The sequence below is a fragment of the Lepisma saccharinum genome, chromosome 7 (assembly GCF_977018435.1).
Source record: "Lepisma saccharinum chromosome 7, izLepSacc3.1, whole genome shotgun sequence".
Taxonomy (NCBI): domain Eukaryota; kingdom Metazoa; phylum Arthropoda; class Insecta; order Zygentoma; family Lepismatidae; genus Lepisma; species Lepisma saccharinum.
In genome coordinates this window covers 45953414-45976059 of record NC_139235.1, presented here as the reverse complement: position 1 = coordinate 45976059, position 22646 = coordinate 45953414, and the positions used below count along the sequence as shown (strand labels likewise).

Genomic DNA, 22646 nt, shown 5'->3' with positions numbered 1-22646 from the left:
TGTTAATAGAGGTTTGGGATTGGTTACAAGATGATACTCTAAATAAAAGTTGGTTCCTTTACCCCTCCCCCTTTCCAGCACCTCACTGCAAGGAAAGAAATAGATGGTCCCTGCACTCCCAAATCCTCCAAACCTGGAGTGGAATGATGTCATACAGTAGATAATTACAGCATATGTGCTAATAGCTTCTTAAATCTGATGTAAAAAAGCTAGTGTTTTGTGCCTATGGCTGGTTAAGTTAGAACACACAGGTTAACTCTTCCCATGCACCTACTCATAGCATGTAGCAGCACAAGGCATAGCATGCATGTAGTCTGTGCCGAAGTGTAGCCGGTACTTAAGAAAAACAGCAAATTAATATCACAATTTTTTAATATATTTGATTCTGTACATATCAGAAAAATGAAGTATCACACATTATTGTTAAATAGTATAGTAACAAGAAGATATTATCAAGTATATAAAAATACAATGCATTTTTCACTAACTTCCTAGAAAAATTACTGAAAATGTTTCCACATATAAACATTAGTTGAATCACACACTCTCAGAAAAAATAATTACAAATCACCCTTTAAGAATAATAAAAATAACCCAATATTGTTATGCTTTCGCAATGCAAATTACTTTGAAGCATTATACATAGGCAAAGATAAAGATAACATGAAAGATGAGATTACCATTGAAATAAATATTCTTTGAAAATTTTCATTTACAAAGGTTCAGACAGAAGGTCAGTTTACTGGCAGGAGTGGATGAAGTGCTGAGTCCCTGTGCATCTTTTCCAAGTGGGGATTTGATAAGAAAGAATTCAAGACTTAAGGCTCGGCTGGACCTTTGGCAGCCGTAAGGGGGAACTTTTTCAAATTTTCCTCTTCATTTTAAAATTTGTTGTGATATTTCAAAAGTTTTGCAATTACGTAAGTCTATTAAACTATTGATAATATCTAGATAACAGCGGAAAAAAAACTACACGAAAATTCACGTCAATGCTTTAGAAGGAATTCTAAGCATATGTAAAAAGTAAAAGTAAAGTGCTCCCCTGTGCTTTTGCACCACACCATTAAGGCGTATAGGGGTGCAGAGTTAGGGCCCCTCAGCTCCTGGCTGCCTTAACCCCCCAGTGTTTCCTCCAGGCACCCACTTTACACGATGCTCGGAGGACGTCGGAGCTGCTTGAATAGGTGGTAAAAATTCTGGTTCTCCCCCACCGGGGATCGAACCTGGGTCTCTCACATGGAAGTCAGATGTGTAAGCGTGTGTAATTTTTCATATTTTGGAACATCAAAGAGGTTTTTTGAATGGATAGGGAAGTTTGAAAAAAATCGCCCTTTCGGCTGCCAAAGGTGCAGCACAGCCTTAAGATGACTTGAAAATAGCATACATACATACATAAGACTGAATGTTTATACTTTAAAACCTTGTGCCTTTTTCATAGGGCTGATCCGATACCGATGTATCGGTATTGGGAAGTATTGGTTGGAATTTATTTACTGATACCTGCCGATACTTTCCTGGCATTTTGGTTTTCTCGAGCCCCGCAAAGATGCCATCTGATACTTTGGCGGAGTCCAATTTTCCTAGAAATTATGCAAAATTCGAAGTTTCTCTTAATCTACACCTGTTTTATGTTAAAAACTTAATTTTGTGATAACATAATATGTAGTTTAATATTCTGAGGTAGTTCTAGAATATATCAAAGCAAAAAATCTTGATTAATCGATGCATATAATTGGAGTGGAATAGTTTACAAAGAAGTATTTATCAATATTTTAAACAAAAAATCTTGATTAATCGATGCATATAATTGGAGTGGAATAGTTTACAAAGAAGTATTTATCAATATTTTAAAACAACTTTTAATTATTACAATTTTCAAGTATATGTATCGATATTAGTGAAAGTATCGGTAACAATTGAAAGTGGTATCAGCTCAGCAATACTTTTTTGTGTATACATTTGTATTTTTATGTATTTCTGATTAAGGAACATGCGTGTGTACCACATGTATTTTTATGCACTGCACATCAAATAATATTCATTTGGGGGTATGAATCTTACTTTTTCAATGTTTGAAATCAAACCTTCATTCAGTTATTTACAAGTAAATGACAAAAAAGGAACAACCATTAATTTTCACCAAGTGGCTTTTGGTTTAATCTTCTCAAAATAACAATAGTAAACAATAGTTTCTAATATATCACTAATTAGTAACTCTGTACTTTTTATGCATCTTTCAAATATTTTTGACTTCAGATAATAACTTCAATTTATTTGTATTTTTTGTAGTGTCAATTTTCTGCCTCTTTTGCTTATCACAATGATGATAAGTTAAAGTTCCCCGTGCATATAATACCGTGCCATGAAGGCATACTTAAGAGATGTGGGAGTAGGGGCCCACACATACTTGATCTCGGCTATTTTGGTGGCAATGTGATCAGCACCATGCTCCAACCACCTTTATTCCCCAGGGTTACCACCAGATACCCATTGATTTGAGGCTGGATGAGGATGAGTAATGATTTGATGATGGAACACTCAACTCATGCCCATGCCATGATTTGAACCTTGGAACTTCAGATCACCACTTTACATGCTCTGCCACTGAGCCAGCCTAAACAATGGAACACAGATAGCTTTACAAAAATTCAACAAAAACTTTAGTACAATTCCAAAAAGCATTACATTCTTTGCAAGCTATCAGTCTTAAAGAACTGATACAACTTCAATGCAGTGATAACAGTTACAGAATTTTTACATGGTGCCAGAAAAAAAAAAATGTTGAGTTAATGTTAAATTTGCTCAAAGCGATGTGTACCTTTATCTAACAGAATACAATGACGCTCATGCTCACTTGGGTAGATAAGCATATGTGTGTTTCTTATGTATAGTTCTTGTTTGTTAGAAGATACACTGTAAATGCAACAGCAGCAGCAAGATACTGAACATTCTTTTTTCATGCTGTTGCAACAATTCACAGTTATCTGCCGAATATACACTGTTCCATTTTGGCTTGTTTTAAATAGCTGTAAACACAGTTTTAAAAAAATGTTTCCCAGAATGCATGGATACATTCACACTGCATATTAGAGGTGATCATTGCTACAGTTGGTTGCTATGAGATCAATAGGCAAACTGTCAAATGCAACGTAAAAAGAAGCTTCCTGCAATTTAAAACTGACTAGCATAGGAATTAATATTTGGTGTGACTTACAACTATCATATCTCTTGTGGATCAAATCAGGAATTTTTTTCTTAGAAGGGAAATACCTTATTACTTTGGCACAATAATATTTTTTCTTGACCACTACAATATCCTAAAAAAAATCTGATCAAGTCTAACGCTCAAACTCTTACCTGTATCAATTAAACCAAAAGCCTTTTGGCATTTTCACAATTCTAACAATAACAAGAGCTAAATTGCTTGATATAAAAATCATTTTTCATCATGCACTCTCAGCATTTTTCACTAGTTCATTTTTATGTATAAAAAATTTACACTTATACAACTAACTTATGTCATCGAGGTTGATAAGCAAATTTTTCTGCATCTAAAGTCCGTACACCAGATATCAGCAAATTATTAGTCTGTGCTGGTGACGGAAGAGAAAAATTTGGTAGGAACGGATTTCGTCTTCCAGGGGAACCTGGTGTACCAACTTGATTTACGAGTGGTGCCGACCTGTATCCTTGTTTAACACCACCATAAAAACCACCGTTGTACAAAGATGGTGATGCACTTTCTGCCGTGAGACCTGCTTGCATGGAATTGGGTGAATATGGATAACTAACATTAGGACTCATGCCGCTTGCATAATTCACTTGTGTGCTTCCTGCTGTACCATGGGAACTATGGGGAGACATGTTGAAAAGGAATGATGTATCGTTTGGAATCTGTAGTGAGGTGCTCCTCGACCAGTTGTCTTTGAACACTTGCACCGAAAGCACTGATACAAGGTTTGACAAACGATCCACTATGTGAGCAAGGACCAGCTGTTCGTTAGCATCGCGACGAACTCTTACATGCAAGGATCCTGCCTGTAAAAAATTCAAAGAATTAGCCAACTTCCACATTTCATTTAGAATACATCATTACGTGAATGTTTACTGCAATACATTAGTACCATTACAGTTGTTGTCCACAACACTATTGTTGCAAACCATAAATACCAAACACGCACACAATGAGTGAGACTAAGCTTGGAATCTACAATGGGAAGGGGAAGAAAAAAGAAAACTATGTACATTTAATAAAGTTTTGTTTGTGAAATAATTTTTGGTTAATATAATATTACCAAGCTGAAAAAAAAATTTGATCTTAATGATGAGAGGTACACAGTATCCTTACAAAATACTATGAATTTATGGTAATAACTTAATGGTGGTAATGCAGACATTTACAAGAATCTTCATGGAAATGATCAACTTTTCCTAAAGCCTGTTGGGTACTCCCTCTTAACAGTTTCTGCATACGATTGAAGCTGCTTCTTAATATGGTTGTAAAATAATTTATGCATACATAGGAGTGAAATGCCTGTATACGTAACCTTTACTGTCCAATTTGTCTCTCTTGTATATACAACGTATGATGAAAATGAGAAAAAAGTAAACATATTCATTAAGTCAACAAAAATATACAGTGACCAGAACATATATGTATTTATACATCTGATGTTGCCTGCAAGCAACATGCTTCCAGCTGCTACATGAGCAGTGTTCTAGCAAAATAATAACCAAATGAAGGCATGTATATATTTAAACATTTAATATTATAAACATATAATTTGAATGCCGTCATTTTGTAAAGTAAATGTCTAAATACCAGCGGCGGCACCAAGATTATTCATCTAGGGGTGCTGAGGGGGTGCGGAAAGAAATTTATGGGGTGCAATTCTAAAAATAAGGAAAACATGAAACACGCATGCAATCTTTCAAAACTGAGGAGCAAGGTGACAAACTTGGGGAAGCGGGGGGGGGGGGGGGCAAGGACAGTTTACTTCCCCTTGGTAGATAAGGTTTAGCATAGTACGGGGGCAAAAATAACAAAAAGCGTTGCCCTTGCAACTGCATCTCTAATCGCTGCGACTGATTAACATAAATTACTGACAAATTAAAATGTATGTGTGAAATATATGACTTTAGATTGACATTCATTTTCCAGGAATGCTGCCCCCTTTCCCTTGCCCTCCCCTGGACATCCATGATGATATGTATTAAGTCTTCTACTCCAAGAAAGTGGTCATACAGTGTGAACATTCAGATACACGTTGCAGTCTTATTGAACTATGTAGTGAAATACAAAATAAAATCATCCTGACTTGCCCTTAAAAACACAATTTTTGAACATTTTCAATGTAACCAATGGAGGTACAAAATACATAGTACATTGTACCTTCCATCTGCCACAAGACAAAACGCGAAGAGCACAGCAGATGTGTCATCTTTAAAATTCCTTCTGCCGCACTATCCCCAAATTTCTTCATGAACATTGGGCCTCTTCATAACAGTTTTTGAAAAAGCTTGAAATGGTGCGTTTACTAGACATGTTACGTGGAACAAATACATAGAACATATTAAGAAGAAAACTACCCTTCATATTACAACTCGCATTAAATAATTTCCTGAGCACGACCTGGTGATACCTTAAAAGCAGCTGAAATTTTTGCTCCAGTGTAAGGAAGAACAAGAAGGCAGAAAATAAACCGTTCATCAACAATGCAAAAAAGGAAAAAGCAGAACTCACATTAAGCTATAGGCAATTATCAAAAACCACGAACTGACCACTTGAAGTAACAAAAGAATAAAAAATTCATAACAACAATGCTGACGAAAAAAAAAAAAAAGTCCGCTGATCTTTACAGAGGCTGCCACCCATACAGAAAAGTATCGGCATCTCTTTCACTGCTTGCCTGCTGCATACAATAATAATGGTCTTACTTCAGTACCTATCATTCGGCACTCAATATGGCAACATGACATAATATTACATATTAATGTTAGTGTTTTCAGTTGAACGTAGGGGTGCAGAAGGTGGTAAGGAAGAAAATTAAGGGGTGCACAAGCACCCCCTCATGGGCCCCCTGGCGCTGTACCTGCTAAATACAGTTTCTTTTCCAAAGCAAAACCCACTACAGTTATCTAGTATTATATATTAATTAACAAGATTAATTAACAATCTGCATTCTGTATGGAAAATTTATAACTTTATATTGAGTTCATAGAATATTAGTCACCAGTATCAGTGTTTTTTTATATTGATACTTAATTGGTATTCATCAATATTTCATATCAGTTCAATCCTAGCTTTTTTTATATTTTCATAAACTAAAAAGTTATATTTTTTAGATTATATTCTTATGCTACATCAATCAAGATCCTGAAGTATCTTGAATAAAAAAAACCATGAAAATCCTTCAACAATGTGTAAAATTGATATTTGAAGGGTGTGACTGTCTTCTACATTCATAAATAACAATATATACTTTATTTCTATTGTACACAAGCTTATAAAATTAACAGAGACCATTTGAGATTAAGAATGCTGTATCAATGACGATGTACTTTTAAGTTGTGGATTTCAATTCATCTTTTGTTATGTGAGAAGATTGATTTAAAACGTTTTGTGCCAAAAAGTTGCAAATTAATTTATATCAAATGATTTAAGATGAAATAATATTTAAGAAGTTTAATTGTGCTCTTTTAATTCATGCAATATAAGTAATGTAACATTACAAAAACCCAGTTGAGCACTGAGGACTTGCAATTTTAATTTTAAATTGCATAATAGTCTGCTCATCCTCCTCGTACTGTATGAACCATTATATTCAGTGTAAAGTATAGTTGCAAGGGATCAGGGTAAAACATGTAAGTGGCATTTTGGTCATTACTGAGGTTATTAAGTAGAAAGGTTATTAGAAGCTACACTGAAGATAAATTGTTTTTTCTGTTGTGTTTACCAATTTCAGAAGGGATTAACCTTTACTCGTATTTTGGTCGATATATCGACCATGCAGCTGATTACAAAATTCCTGTTTTTTAATTATCTTGATATTTTTCTTTTAGGTCGGAAAACACTTAGTGGGATAAACGAAGCTTTGGCATGTAATGTGAATGCACCCCTTCCCTCCCCCCCGACTCCAAACTTACGTATGGAAGCTGGCGGTAATTTTAAATTCATACACTTATTTGACAAAAAATGTTATAACTCGTAGACTATTTGACCAATCTACCTCGGATAACTTTTGTTTTGTAGCTAAAACATCAGGGCATGCAACCGTGCAGAAATCAAAACACCAAAGCCAATAAGAGGGGTTGGGTGGGCCACGGCACCCAACTTTCAATGAAAAAATCATAAAAATGGTGAGTTTGCCACCTGTTCCCATGCTATTTTGGGAACGGGAAGCAAATTTAACCTTATTTTCAAAGAATAGTCCTTTCTCAACTGAATCAAAGTCATTTCATGTTCCTGGGTGCATTACATTATCAAATATGTGAAACAAACTCGCCACTTTGATGATTTTTTTTATTGAAAGTTGGGGACCGCGGCCCACCCAACCCCTCTTATTGGCTTTGGCGTTTTGATTTCTGCACGGTTGCATGCCCTGATGTTTTAGCTGCAAAGCAAAAGTTATCCGAAGTAGATTGGTCAAATAGTCTACGAGTTATAACATTTTTTGTCAAATAAGTGTATGAATATAAAATTCGCGCCAAAGGCCTCAGCGAAACCGGGGTATCTTTTTGACAACCCCCTCTGTAGAGTAAAAGTTAATGAGTCCAATGCAAATTACATGACATTGTCATTGCACACGAAAGTGGACACTTGACATGCTTTACTTTGTAACTCAATAATGACCAAAAAGTTACTATATTTTACTCCCCGAGCCCTTTCTTTTATCTCTAATCCTCAAAACTGTACCCAAAACTCATCAAGTCTGAAGGTTGTAATGCACTATCAATGGACAAGAAATATGTAATAAAAATTTACCAGTCTGCCAAATGAAAGGGTCCAAAAATGTTCATTCTTGAATTCCAAAACACCATCAATGGTTAATGTTTCTCTTAAACACTTATCAAGCTGTCCTACGACATGGGCTGGTGTTGTCTGTGAATATGAAGATATAAAGTGATATTTCAAAAGACATTTTATCAAACAAAATTCTATACAAGTCATTTTATCAAAAAAACAAATTCTATACAAGTATCAATAATGCAGTATTACCACTACCAACATTTTTTTACTACAAACTAATGTTTTATTGATTTACTTAAAATCTCCATATTTCAAGTTTGTTGATAAAGAAGATTAAGATTGCTTGAGGCTGAAAAAAAATAATTCTAACGTTATTTTCTGCAATCATTCTACACAATAGCACAACTGGTCATGATAAAAAAAAATATTTAGACTTTTCCCTTTTAGAACAAGTTTCTTAATGATAAGATATACACAAATAATAAAGGGGTCATCCAGGAAATAAGTTCTGCTTGCCAATTAAAAAATCACAAAATGTATGGAACAAAAACCTTTATTGCACACTGATGTAAATACCTTGGATTAATTATCAACATAGTTGCAAGCACTGTTCAAACACTTATCATAACGAGACACCGTGTTATGTATCCTTGGATCGTAGAACGATGCTGCCTGTGATGATAAGCAAGTGGCAACGGTGTGTTGGACCGCATCATCATCAAAGCTCTGTCGACCAAGGAAAGAGTTCAGGAGCAGAAAGAGATGAAAAGCAGATGGAGCGAGGTCTGGAATATAGGGGGGATGATGAAATTGTTGCCTGCCAAAAGTTGTAAGGAGGTGTGTTGCAACCAACGTACAAGAATGAGCATTCTCATGATTGAAAGCAACACCTTAGTGCAACATACTGCATCCCTTGTTTTGGATTTTGTAATGCTATCTCCTCAGCATTTTAGTAATAGTTGATGGTGTCCCTGTGCAGCAAAAAGTCCACAAGCAAAACATCTTGTCTGTCCCAAAACACTGTGCACAGGATCTTCCGAGTGGACCACTCCTGTTTGACTTTGGTCTTTCGTGGCGCTGGCATGTCACTCCAACTCCATGGACTGTTGTTGTTTCAAGGGTCTTATGCAACACTCGTGTCTTGTCCCCAGTCACGATACGACTCAAACAGTCATCACCCTCTTCACAGTACTGTGTCCAAAACTGTAATGAACTGCCCAATGCTTCATTTTGCGGTCTTCTGCAAGCAAGTGTGGTAGTCAGCAGACACATAATTTACAGAACTTCAGTTTGTCAGACACATTTTCATGAAGCAGTGACTGGGAAAAATGTGTGGAAATACAATGAAAGTGCCAACAGGGTGAATCATCTGTTCTCTGTAATTTTCTCTTCCACTGCACAGACAAAGTTGTCAGCCACCACAGATGGTCGCCTACTGCGTTCTCAGCTGCTGGCACATTCTGCATATTCAAATATTGGATCCCATACTGCACTTCACACATGGTGGGTGTCTCGATATTACATGATCCTTTTTTCTATTAGTTTTTATGCATGTTAAATATGATGTTTTTTTTATACCAATATATTTTTTTATATCCCTTTCTTTATCCAGTTTTAAAGTTAACGTACTAGTGGCTTGGCCTACGTGACTGGAAGCAGGGTTGAGGAAGGCAGTTCCTCCATGTCATTAAGGGTAGAAATTTCCAGTTTACTGGTCATTCTTCGGAGGGCCTATATAAAGGATCCGACGGTATAGCTGGGATCGGCATTCTAACATTTCTTGGACAAGAGGGGATATAGAGTAGCTGTGGCTAGCTTCATGGCTAGCTACCAATCATGCATAAGCAGTCCACGTAATTATTTTTGAATCGTTTGGCAACAAGCCAATGATGTTCAGTTCCTAGAGAATATAGATATTTTCGTTTAGTGGCTGTGGCTAGCAGCCGATAATGTATTGAGAGTTCACGTATTTATTCTGAATCGTTTGGTAACAAGCCAACGTTCAGTTACTGGAATATATCATTATTGTTTTAAAAGAAACTTGTTTTCGAGCCACTGAAAGAAACCACTTCTTTTTTACCTCGGATAGAGTATTTAATTAATTGGATCATGTCATTTTTTTAATGTGGGGGTTATTTTCTATATATATTAAACCCACGAAATAAATAAGTTTTTTATATATATTTTTAAACTGAACGTCTGGGTATCATTGAGATAAAGGAACTGAGTTTTTCTCCTAATATCCATGGTAATGAATATGGTAGTTATTCTATGCCTTTAATTCGATCGAACCGATTTGTTAGTTTTGATTGTGTATGCAAATTATTTGCCTGGGAAGTAACGAAAATACGTAACAGGCCGAGCCAAGGCAGGTTACTCTCGCCAGAGCAAGCAAGGCAGAACACAATTTTCATGAACATTATCACAACCCACTGTGAAGCATCAGCACTACTATCTTTGCTCCAACTAATGCCTGTTCCTGCTCACCTTCACAATCGCAGTGCTGCTGCAGCAGAAATTGCAAATGAAACTTAATTTCTGCATGTACTACAGGGGTTATATACTAAAAATCTGAGTATCAAATAAATCACCATGTCTATACTAAAAACAGAGACTGCAAAAAAGAACATTCAACATAAATAAAGACTTTGCACTGGGTACTTCCTTTGTCTATATGGATATTTTTTAAATATTAAAAACGAAAATCATGCTGTAACATGAATGTTCAGTATGCGTAAAAAGTTACAAACTGCAAAAAAAAAAGTTTTTATATGAATAGGGTTACCAGATCACTATAAGGAAAATGTAGGACATTAAGTTAAAATGTAGAGTTAAAATGTAGGACACAAAAGATTTGCAATAAATAATACATATTTCTATAGAACATGTCAGAAAATTAAAATTGACACTTTTCAGTTTTTTTAAAAAATATTTCTTAAATTCTTAAATGCAAAATTTCCGAACTTGTAATCATAGTAAACAATGAACCTCTTACTACATGTTTTAACAGGTATTTCTCAGAGGAGCCAATTTTTCTCAAAATATCGGGTTTAGTCAAAATATATTGATGACTTTTTACAGACTTTATGAAAAAATTATTTCTCTCCTGCATTATGACCTGTAATGGCACGCAAATATTCAGCAACTAGCATAATTTTAAAAGGTTCCAGAAGTTTCATCTTACGTAGTTTTTAGTTCAATAAACAAGCCTACCAAAATAACAAATTCAAAATTCTTGACTTTTCCAGGTTTTTCTCCTTGACCTTTTTTTCCATTGTTCTTACCTTTATTTATTCGACCTTTTCTTAGGTTAACTTGGAAATTAGCAATAACGAAAATAAATATCTATTTAATGAAAAACCCATACCAAAAGGCCAGTTAAGATGAAAACTGAGGCTGTATTTAACAAGAGAATTAGACTTGCTTTATCTATTAATGCATCCTGGCAGACTAGTGCGGATCTGGCATCTGGAATCAAAACCAGATGTGGGACTTATGTCGTCGTTCCTATATGTTTGTGATTGTTCCTTCATCTATCTTATCTTACCACCACTCATCCTCATCTTTGCGATTAGCCAAAGGGGCAGAAAAGTGAAGTAAAATAAACTAAATCAACCAATCAGTCATTGTGATAGCAAAAATTCTTGACCTTAAGGATAATTTCTTGACATTTTATTGACTTCTTGCCCTACTTGTTGATTTATTTACTTTTCTTTGCTTTTGTAGACATCCTAAATAGCTTTGTTGTCTATACCCCCTGCTTTACAATCAAAATATTGAATAAGAATGGAAAACGTCTTATTACATCAGTATAAACCCCAAAGTGAGAAATTCCACCCAGTAACATCATCAGAATATGGCCCCAAAACTTTGTTCATTAATGGCCTCCATTTTTTCCACTTGTCCTCTAGCAGGACAAACTTTCATTTTCTTGTTTGGCAATGACTGAATGAAAATAAATTTCACTTGGAGCACAGTCCATAGACCTGTAACATGATTTCTCTTTGTTCAACTGAAACAAGAATTTTCCTAATTATTATGTGACGCTCAAAATTTACGACATGTGTACGGATGATCTGTGTGGCTTTTTATCGAATCGATAAAATAATGTTTTTTTCTTTCTTTTCAAAATTACAAGGTGTACTGGCAACATTGGTTGTGTAAGAGGGCAAGTACCAGGTCCGTGCAACATCTGACTACGTTATTTAATCAATACCCAATGTAGGGCCTCCCCGATGGCACAGTGGTAGTGTAATCAAGGGGTCCCGGGTTTGATATCATAGTGGTTCAGATCCCACTTTAAACTGTAGGGCCAGTCCAAATTAGTCATACTGTGTACAAAGTGGACTTAAAAACACCAAATCAACCAACCACATCAACCAATACCCAATGTTTCTTTCTTATTTGTACAAAAAAAATACTCTTTAGTAACTTTTCCCCATACTGAACATCCATATTTCTTGTTTAATATTAAAAAAAAAAATATCCACATAGACAAAGGAAATACTCAGTCCAAGGTTCATGTTTCTATCGCTTGTACAAAAGTTATGTACATTAATAATTTCGGTTGCATGACTTTTTGGACACACTGCAGGATAACAGAAAACGTTAACCTGCAATCACTAGGGCTAGGATTTTCATGACTTAGCATATTTTTTTGGATAAGGGTGGTGTGGTCCCTAAAAATGTAGAAATTCATATTATGAAGAAACTAATTAAATTAAGGTGCTTTTTACGGGCATATTTTGCCATTTCTGTGTGATAGAGCATATTTTGATAGATTTTCGGTCATATTCAACATATTTTTGCATTTTCAAGAAATATACAGTCATTTTCTTACTCCCATTTTTACTAGTTTTTTTTTGTGCTGTAACAAAATCTTTTTCATTTTTATTTGAAAATTTAGAGAAAGTATTCATTGTGCATTGCAGCTCAGGACCCATAAAGTGAACTAAAAATAGTACGTACGTGAAAATATCTCAGCATTTAGATATTGATACTATTATATGGATGTGAAACTTGGTCCCTTACATTGAAAGAAGAACATAAATTGAGAGTATTGGAAAATAAGATCCTTAGGAAAATATTTGGACCTAAAAGGGATGAGCAGACAGGTGAGTAGAGAAAGTTACATAATTTAGAACTGCATAATTTGTATTCATGTCCAGACATTCTTAGAATGATTAAATCAAGAAGACTTAGGTGGGCAGGCCATGTGGCACGAATGGGAGAGGAAAGAAGAGTTTACATGATTCTTGTTGGGAAACCTGATGGTAAGAGACCAGTAGGAAGACCAAGACGAAGATGGAGGGATAATGTTGAGATGAACCTAAAGGAAATTGGTAGGGATGGAAAAGAGTATATAGATCTTGCTCAGGATAGGGACAGATGGAAGGCCTGTGTTGCTGCAGCCATGAACCTTCGGGTTTAAGAAGGCTAGAGACTTAGTTAATTAGATATTGATGTTTAAAACAGTCCAGTTGAAAGGGCATATTTTTCAAATTATAGGGCTTATTTTTCAAATTATAGGGCTTATTCTTCAAATTATAGTGCACATTTTGTAAAATTTTAGGTCATAAGAGCATATTTAATTTGGCATATTTTGGTGATTTTTAAGTCATAAAAATCCTAGCCCTAGTGATCAGCATTTGAATGATGCAACCATTGAGGCAAGTGTGCCTGTACTGTAAACCTGTAAACATCAGTCTGCAACTGTTTGTGAGATAATTGGGAATGTTAGAATATACTGTTAGGATACTCCACTAATTTGGTTTATGCATGATGGTGCACCACCATATTTTGCTATAACTGTGCAATGGCATTTAGCTCGAAGATATGATCAATAATGGATCTTGGCCTTCCAGATCACCTAACTTGCACATTTTCTTTTTTATATTTGGTTCTTCACTACCTAGGTAGTACTAGTGGTATTACTACAGGACCTAGTGTACAAGTGTGCAAGGAATATAACACATGGTTTGAGTGGCAGACTCATGTTTACAGAGACTTTCTTTGCTTCTAGTGCATACTTTTTACCCTCACAATTATGACCATCACTGTGTGGAAGGGGAACAGGGGGAGTGAGGGTGCACTGAGGTCTAGTAGTTAGCAGAGCTTCTCCTTTCCATTCAGGAGACCTGAGTTTCATTCCCAGAGCAGTCACTGCATGGAGGGACAACTAAAGCATGGTACTGATCACACCACCTCCACAAATAGTCAAGATCGTCTCCACATCCCTCTCCTCTGTATGAATTCACCCCATGTTGCAATGTGCAGATAGTAACTTTTTGTTTAATTTAAATAAATACCTTACGAGCTCCACCGACAACCACTGGGCATGCCACTGCCCACATACCTGCAAGAACTGAAAGAATTTCGATGACCTGTGTAGATGACTATTATAATATATCTATATCAAAATTATTACACTCCTATTATCTGAAGCTAGACTTGGTTTTCAGTTAACTGTAGATCATAAACTCTCTCTATCTACTATACCACCCCCGAGTTATGTAAAAAGCATTAATTATGTACTTACCTGTAACAGTACCTTTCCACTATATATACACATTGGAAGCATTGTTGCACAGATCATTAAGGCTATGGAAATTGCAGTTAAAGTGTCAATTACATAGTAATTCCTGTAAAGAAAAGTATTTACAATAAAGAACAAAAAATAGCACTGCATAGCACTCTAAAATTAATCATGGAAGTTGAAAAACATGAACAAACAAAAACAAAGATGACTGCTTAATTAATAAAATAGATTTTTCAATACTAATGAAGTCTTATGCCATTACTTGAACTCAGAATAACCATTTCATCAGTTATTCAAGTTATATAATAGTGAAAAAGCATCAGTATTGGGATATTGCTATCATTTCAGTTTAATTTTCACGAGAACTTACGTAACTCACCATCTTTCTTTCAGGATGCAGTCGCTTAGGTTGGGTTTTGAATTATTACAGACTGAATACATCCTAAAAAGTCACAATGCTATAGAAAGTTCACAACTCGATTAACAGAAAAATAATGGACTAACAAGAGATCAAACATGGGTCCACCCTAGGGTGACCATAATGACCATAATGTTGTGACCCAAGGAAGTCAGTTTATCCCATACTGAAAAATCGGCAATCATAAAACTATTATTATTATTTGTTTCAGTATGGATCACATAAATGGTGCAGTAGAAACAACAAATAATATTTGATCTCCCATTATCTAAAGGATAATTGAAAGCTCAGTATGACTTACATAGTGTCTAGCCTTTCTCCTGATCAGCCATTGATGTTAGGCCTACAATGCTGAAGTTGAAGAATACCAGAATTGTTCATAACCTCCCCCCCAACCCCACCAACTCTCTGTAAAGACAGAGTTCACTGTTGAGACATGTAAGCAAGATTTGTCATCTGTACGCATATTGTTCAGGGGCATGTACTATGGGGCAAAAGGTTTAACGTGGCACGGTTCCCGCCAAAACCTTCTCTGGCATCTGCAGGACATTGTTGTCACTGATTTCGGGGGAAAGCGAGCAAACATGGCAACAAGCCTGCCTGGCTGCTAGCAGTCATTTGGGGTTTCCAGCACAGATGTCTCCACAACCAAAACATTTAAAGTCCTTGACAATGTGGCAACAAAGGACATGCAAAGGAAGTGGCAACCCCTGATAGGCACAGGACAAAGCACGTGTTGTCTCCAAGGCTTCAGCCAATGGTTAAAAACATTGCCCGGGAAAGTTGGCTAGCAGAAGAAAATTTACGGTTTGGTGCAAACTGTGCCAGGTTAAACCTTCTGCCCTATAGGTAAATGTAACACCATTTCCACCACTTTCACAAAGACGTCATACTTTTTGTGGTCCATTTCAAGTTACTAAAAAATCTGTACCCATTTATCTGACAAATAAACCTTACTTTCTTTCCAGTATTTTTGAAGTTGTGTTATGATTGTGCTTGTAAATTGCCACTTCTTAACTAGAAAATATATTAGAAGTTAGCATTCACTAATTTATTAGGAATTGTCTTGTGTTTGTCCGAGATGCAGGAATTTAAATTCTTGGTGCAGGCTTGCATTGAAACTAAATGCTTATTTACTGGTCTAGAAATAACAAATCCACACAAAACAATATAAATCATGATGCAAGCTAACCTAAATAGTAAATTCCTGTCAGCTCGAATCTACTCGACGACAATTTAGCACTTTTGATTGTTTAGCACAATTAGCCAAAAGTGGCAGAAAAACGACGCTAAATAACAAACTTCTATGAAGTTGAAGCAGTGATGTCATGACACTAGTTATTCCATCGACTTTTTTTTTTTTAGTATAAAATGCTTCAAATTTAGTTTTCAAGCTAACTTCTAGACTTTCATAAAATGGGGATTTCTTAAAAATATGTCTAAATGGGACTGTCCTGGTCAAAACGTATGGTCACCCTAGTCCAACCTAACTTACCTACAAAGGCTGGTTTATCACAACTTCCACAATTTAGACATTTCTCTTAGTAAATGGGAGTGGATAGTCCAGTCGGAAGGGTGCAACATTTGTTATGTTTATCCCAAGAATGCTGAATATTCCGGTTGTAAAATAATAATACAAGTTCAACTTCTGGTTAATCTACAATTTTCAAGGATTTTTATGCTCATTACTTCAACTCTCTTGTGCACCAAATGTTATAGTTTTAGGAACACAACAAGCAGAGGCAGCGCTAGGGGGTGCTTGCGCACTGCCTATTTTTCTTCTGCACCCCCTTTCAAAACTAATTTTCAACCGAAAATACTGGTAACACAGTTAAGCCTTGCTTCCATGTTAATAAAACATTAAAATACTGACCAAGGCAGAATTTATTGTATAGAAAATATATACACTAAAAAGGTAACGTTTCCACCCTCTAACAGGGTCTTCTTCAGACGAATATTCATGCTAGAATGATGATAATTACAAAACACCATCTATATATACACACACTCCCAGACAGGGTCAATACACAAAACAACATGAAGGCACCAGCCCTTATCTTAGAACATTTCCTGTCAGGAATTCCTGAGTGTGGAATCTTCTGACAGGTAATTGACACTCCTGACAGGTGATTGACAGGTACCTGGTGAGAGTCTGTGCCTTATCAATTCCTTCATGTTCTAAGATAAGGACCGGTACCTTCATGTTGTTGTGTGTATTGACCCTGTCTGGGAGTGTGTATATATATATAGATGATGTATTGTAATTTTCATCATTCTAGCGTGAATATTCGTCTGAAGAAGACCCAGTTAGAGGGTGGAAACGTTACCTTTTTAGTGTATATATTTTCTATACAATAAATTCTGCCTTGGTCAGTATCTTAATGTTTTATTAACATGGAAGCAAGGTTTAACAGTGTTACCATTGGACATTTTCCGAGGCTGATAAGGAAAATCAAAGACTGGAAGGACTTGAAGAGGAAGGAAGTACACAAGCAGGAACAAGAACGATTTTTGAGAGAATGTTTGGAGAAGGGAACAACACCAAGAGGATTGAAGATAAATAAGAAGGGAGTAAATTGCCACACCAGGAGATGGAATAGACTAGTGCAGAAAATGGAAAAGGAACTGATATGGAATGAAATAAGAGCGAGAAGAAGGAGATACAAAGATTAAAGGAGGACCTGACAAGAATAGAGGAAACCATAGAAGATGGGATGTCCATATTTACCAGGGAATATACGTTCCAAGAAATGAGAAGTAGGTAGGGAAAGTTTAGAGAGAAGATAAGGATGAAGATGAAGAAGAAAGGAAAGAGACTAGGATGGAGTGAGGAAAGAAGAGAATGGGAAGAGGAGGAGGACAGAAGAAGAGTGCTGGTAATCGGGAAGATGGAAATTTCGGAAGAAGAGGAAGCCTTTTTGAAACTAGGTCGAGGTTTCAAAGTGAAGGAGAGAAAGGTGGACTATGAAGAAGTTATATATGACATCGAGGAAGCAGTGCTCCAGATAAAAGAAGAGGCAGAAGGGACAAGATTAGAAGGAAGACAGCAGCTATATTGAAGAAAGAAATGGAAAAGTAGAGAATATTAGATAATTTATGTCAGAAAGAAAGAGAAGGCATGAAGAAAATCAAGGCAAGAAATGACATTGTAGTGGAGCAGGCAGATACGGGAGGAGCCATGGTAGTTATGGAAAAATAATGGTACAAGATGAAGTATGAAAATCTAAAAGAGGACAGCTATGAGGAGATTCGTGGATCAGAAGAAGAACAAAATATTAGAGAGATCATAAAAGACTGTGGGAGGAGAGGATTTAGTGCATAAAGGAGGCAGGAAGATTACCAAGTTTGAAAGGCTTTCCCAAGATAAACAAAGAGAAGATAAAATTGAGACCAGTAATGGATTGCAGGAACAATGTTTTGGAACCCTTGGAGAAGAAGTTAAAGAAGATAATTGGAGTGTTAGTGAAAGAGCAAGAAAGCAGAGCAGTTAGGAACAGTGAGCAGGTGGTGGAACTTATAAAAGAACTGGAGGTGAGTGGGGACAAGACGACAATGTTTTGCTTAGATGTAAAATGCATGTTCCCGAGCATCAAGAGGGGACACATAGTGGAAATTGTTAGGAAGAGGATGGGACAAGAAATAATAGGAGAACGTGTTGTGAAAGCTCTGCAAACTGTTTGGGATATTGGTTACTGCAAAGTGGGGGATAGAATACTGAAAATGAGTGAAGGCCTAAATATAGGCTCTTGTTAGCAGAATTGGAAATGAACGAGTGGGAAAAGAAGGTGATCGAAAAAGGAGGGGACAAAATAATTCTGTTCTGCAGATATGTGGACGATTGTTTCGGCATATGGAGGGGAACAAGGAGGCAACAGGACATATTTGTCAAAGAAATAGAAGATGAAGAAGCACGGGGGATATTACTGGAGCTTGAAATAGAATAGGAAAAGATGATAATTTTCCTAGATATAATGATGAAAAGGGAGAGAGGAAAGAAGATTGAGACTACTTGGCATCAGAAAAGAAAAAGTGTGCAGCTGGAGTCTTCTGTCACAAAAGAAGTGATGAGAGTGAAGGGACAAAAATAAATATTGTAAAGAATATGAAAGACAGAATCAGGAAAATATGCATGAAATAAGAAGGAAAAGAGAGCAAAATAGAGAGCATATGGGAGCAGCTAGAACAGAATGGTTGCAAAAAGGAAGACAGACTTGACGTAAACAGAAGTAGAAGGAAGAAAGAAGATAAAGAAACAGGAGAGGGGGAAGAGAAGGAAAAAGAGAGGTGGGTTGGTATAAGGAGTATGGGGAAAGCCACAGAGACAATAGGCAAAGTGCTTAGAAAAGCAGGCATAAAAACATACAGAAAAGGAGGCCGCAGCATTTTAAGGATTACGAACAAGAAGAAGGAAGAAAACAGAGAGGAGGGGATTATATATGAGGTTCAGTGCAAGGAATGTGATAGTGTGTACATAGGGGAAACAAGAAAGAGACTGAAACAAGGTTATGGCAACATAAGGATGACGTAAGATTAAAGAGGGAGAAAAATGCTATATTCAAGCGCACAAAAGAAACAGGACATGACATAGAATGGGAAAAGGCTAGGAGGATAGGGAGGGAGAAGAGAGGAAAAGAAAGTGGAAAGAGGCAAAGGAAATAGAGAAAATAGGAGAAGAAATAATGAACTGGAATGGGGGACTGTAAAATCAACAAGGAATGGGAGGAGTGTTAGAAAGAGTGGAAAGGATGAGAGAAAGAAAGGAGGAAAGAAGAAGGAAGAATAAAGAAGAAAGAAGAGAGTAGGGAAGGAGTACAGGAGATAAGGAATCTGTCTAGGTCCATTAGTGAAGGAATTTATAAGGCAGCACAGACTCTCACCAAGTACCTGTCAATCACCTGTCAGGAGTGTCAATTACCTGTCAGGAGATTCAACACTCAGGAATTCCTGACAGGAAATGTTCTAAGATAAGGGCTGGTGCCTTCATGTTGTTTTGTGTATTGACCCTGTCTGGGAGTGTGTATATATAGATGATGTTTTGTAATTATCATCATTGTAGTGTGAATAAGACCCTGTTAGAGGGTGGAAACGTTACCTTTTTAGTGCTTATGTTTTCTATACAATAAATTCTGCCTTGGTCAGTATTTTAATGTTTTACGAAAATACTGTTAATTCTTCACAGAGGAAAGAGTTTGGAATAACCAAAAGTAGTTTTCTGGCGACCAAACACTTGTTTAAAGAAGCAACAATCAAATGTTTATTTGCCAGTAATAAATGCTCTTAAGCAATCGAGCACATGTGCTTACAGTTACTAAAGAAATTGTTCAAAATGACCAACTTTAGTAAACAGAGATATGTTTATTGTTTACAGTTACCAAATAGCTTAACCAAACATGCTTTGTTAATTCAACCAAATTACTTTTTTCTGTGTTGGAGAATCATTTACATTATGAGTTACGAAAACCATGTCATGAGCTTATAATATTGAGTATTGAAGAACGTGTATTGTATGAAGAACATGTTGCAGTCAAAGCAAGTAAGCAAAAATGAATCAAGCTATTGGCATATTTTCATAGAAGCCTACTAAATGTTGATTGGTATTTGATGTAGTGGCTAAAGCAAACATGTATGTTTCATTTTTCCTTTATTTTCACCATAGCACGCCCTAAATTTCATTTTGCACCCCCAGATGGTTAATTCTGGCACCACTGTTGACAACAAGTACCTACATGCAGAATTTCACTGACAATTACATGAATATTTTAAAAGAGTAATTAACAGACAATTGCTCCCAGGAAGTATTGTGTGCGAGTTTCTTGTAGTGTAGCAGCACCCCACCAGATGTCTCTGTCTTAGAATTTCGACATCTTTCCCTCAATGATGGAATGCATCCCTAATGTAACTTATCTTGTGGTTATAACAGAGAGAGATGGAAATTCTGAACTTCTTAAAGATAAAACATACAAATGCTAAATTGGTGTCATTTCTAAACAAAACATGGAAAGCATCTTTCCACGAGTTTGAATTGCAAAAAGTACATATTAGAATGCAAGTTAATGTCACTGGAGTCATTGCAGAATGTGCAAATAGGAGCCAATCAGATAATGTATATTGGGCTCTAACTGGGAATAGTTTTGTGCTTTAACACAGATGGAATCAGTGCAAATATGATACATTTGGATATTGTAGGTAAAACAAAATTGAGTAGTCTTACTCCTTCTACTGTTCTTGGTAAAGAACAACTCCACACCCCCTATATGCCTTCATGGCATGGTGCAAAGCACAGGGGAGCACTTTAACTTTTACTGATTTTGGTGCAATTTCGATGTGAGTCTCAATTTTTTTTTTAATTGGGCTGATTTATTTATTTATTTTATTTAATAGAAGATTCCAAATACAGCGTTAGTCATTTTACATTGGAACGATTGGAACAGAAAAATTACATGTGGTTAAGAGACTTACATACTTTTAGCTAACTTACTTCTAAAATGGTCCAGATTTTCAAAAATGTCTATTTCGCTTCCTAGATTATTGTATTCACTGGGCAGTCTATGGAACAGGGAGCGCTGGATGAGGCACAATCTCGGCTTCTGAGAAGCAAAAAGTAGAGTGCTTCTTGTTGAGCGGGCAGGCACACGAAAGTGAATTTCCTGAAGAAGGCGGTCACTTCTGATGTTGCCATTCACTATTTTGTGTAGAAATATATGGTCAGCCAGTCTCTTGAGGAGTTTGGATATTTACCATTTGCAGGAGGATGGACTTTTGCAAGTGTTTTGTGGACGGAATTCGGTGTCGAACAATGGCCAGGAAGAAATTTAGGACGGAATTTAGTCTATCTGAATTTGAGGGGCATGCCATAGACCAGATCGGAGAACAGTATTCAATTTTAGGTGACACAAAAGATTTGTAAAAGGTGCTGAGGGCAGTCAAGTTGTTTATTTCCGTGAAACGATAGAGAAGACCCAGCATACACATTGAACCCCTTGTGAGTGTAGAGATGTGCTCAGAAAAGGAAAGTTTCTTGTCAAAAATGACGCCCAGGTCCTTTTGTGCGGCAACTCTTTGAACACAATTATTTTTTATGAAATATTTAGTATTAAATGTGTTTTTCTTCAAGGAGAAGGTCATGATGGTACATTTTTGAGGGTTGAGTTTTAAGTTCCATAATTCACACCACTTTATTAGAGAATCTAAATTCTTTTGCAGAAGTGTCATGTCACTGAAATTGGAGATTTTACTATATATTTTGCAATCGTCAGCGAACAAGAGAAGGTTTTTGCATGAATGGGAAAGATATTCTGGAAGATCATCAAGGTACAGGATGAAGAGAAGAGGTCCAAGAACACTGCCTTGAGGTACACCAGAAGATACAGCTTGATAAGAAGAAGACATTCCGGAAACAACTTTTTGTTGTCTGTTTTGGAGGTAGTGCTTGAGCAGAGAGAGAAAGTTTCCATGAATATTGAAATGGTGGGATAATTTATGAAGCAGGAAATTGTGGTTTATAGAGTCAAAAGCTTTCGAAAAATCCAGATATATTACATCCAGTTGAGAGTTTTCAGGTATAGAGTTGATAGCGTCAGATAATAAACTGCTTAAGTTGGTTAAGCAGGAGCTGCCTGGTAAGAAGCCGTGCTGTGCTGTATTTATATATGGAGAGGTAAATTTGTAGAGTCAGTCCTTTATTATCTTTTCACAGGCGATAGAAAGTGGTGAAAGAAGGG

At 36.3% G+C, this 22646-nt stretch overlaps 1 protein-coding gene across 1 annotated transcript in view; it reads right to left on the bottom strand.

The window, feature by feature from the left end:
• Nucleotides 1-393: 393 nt before the first annotated feature.
• The window catches only part of LOC145989838 (zinc transporter 6-like), a 72531-nt gene continuing 50278 nt past the window's right edge, over nucleotides 394-22646 (bottom strand). Inside the window, exons 8-10 of the mRNA XM_083125240.1 lie at nucleotides 14508-14610; nucleotides 7985-8101; nucleotides 394-4038 (exon numbers count right to left, since the gene is read on the bottom strand). Coding sequence (XP_082981366.1) covers nucleotides 3520-4038; nucleotides 7985-8101; nucleotides 14508-14610 — 739 coding nt within the window. The 3' untranslated portion in view covers nucleotides 394-3519. The remainder of the gene's footprint in view (nucleotides 4039-7984; nucleotides 8102-14507; nucleotides 14611-22646) is intronic.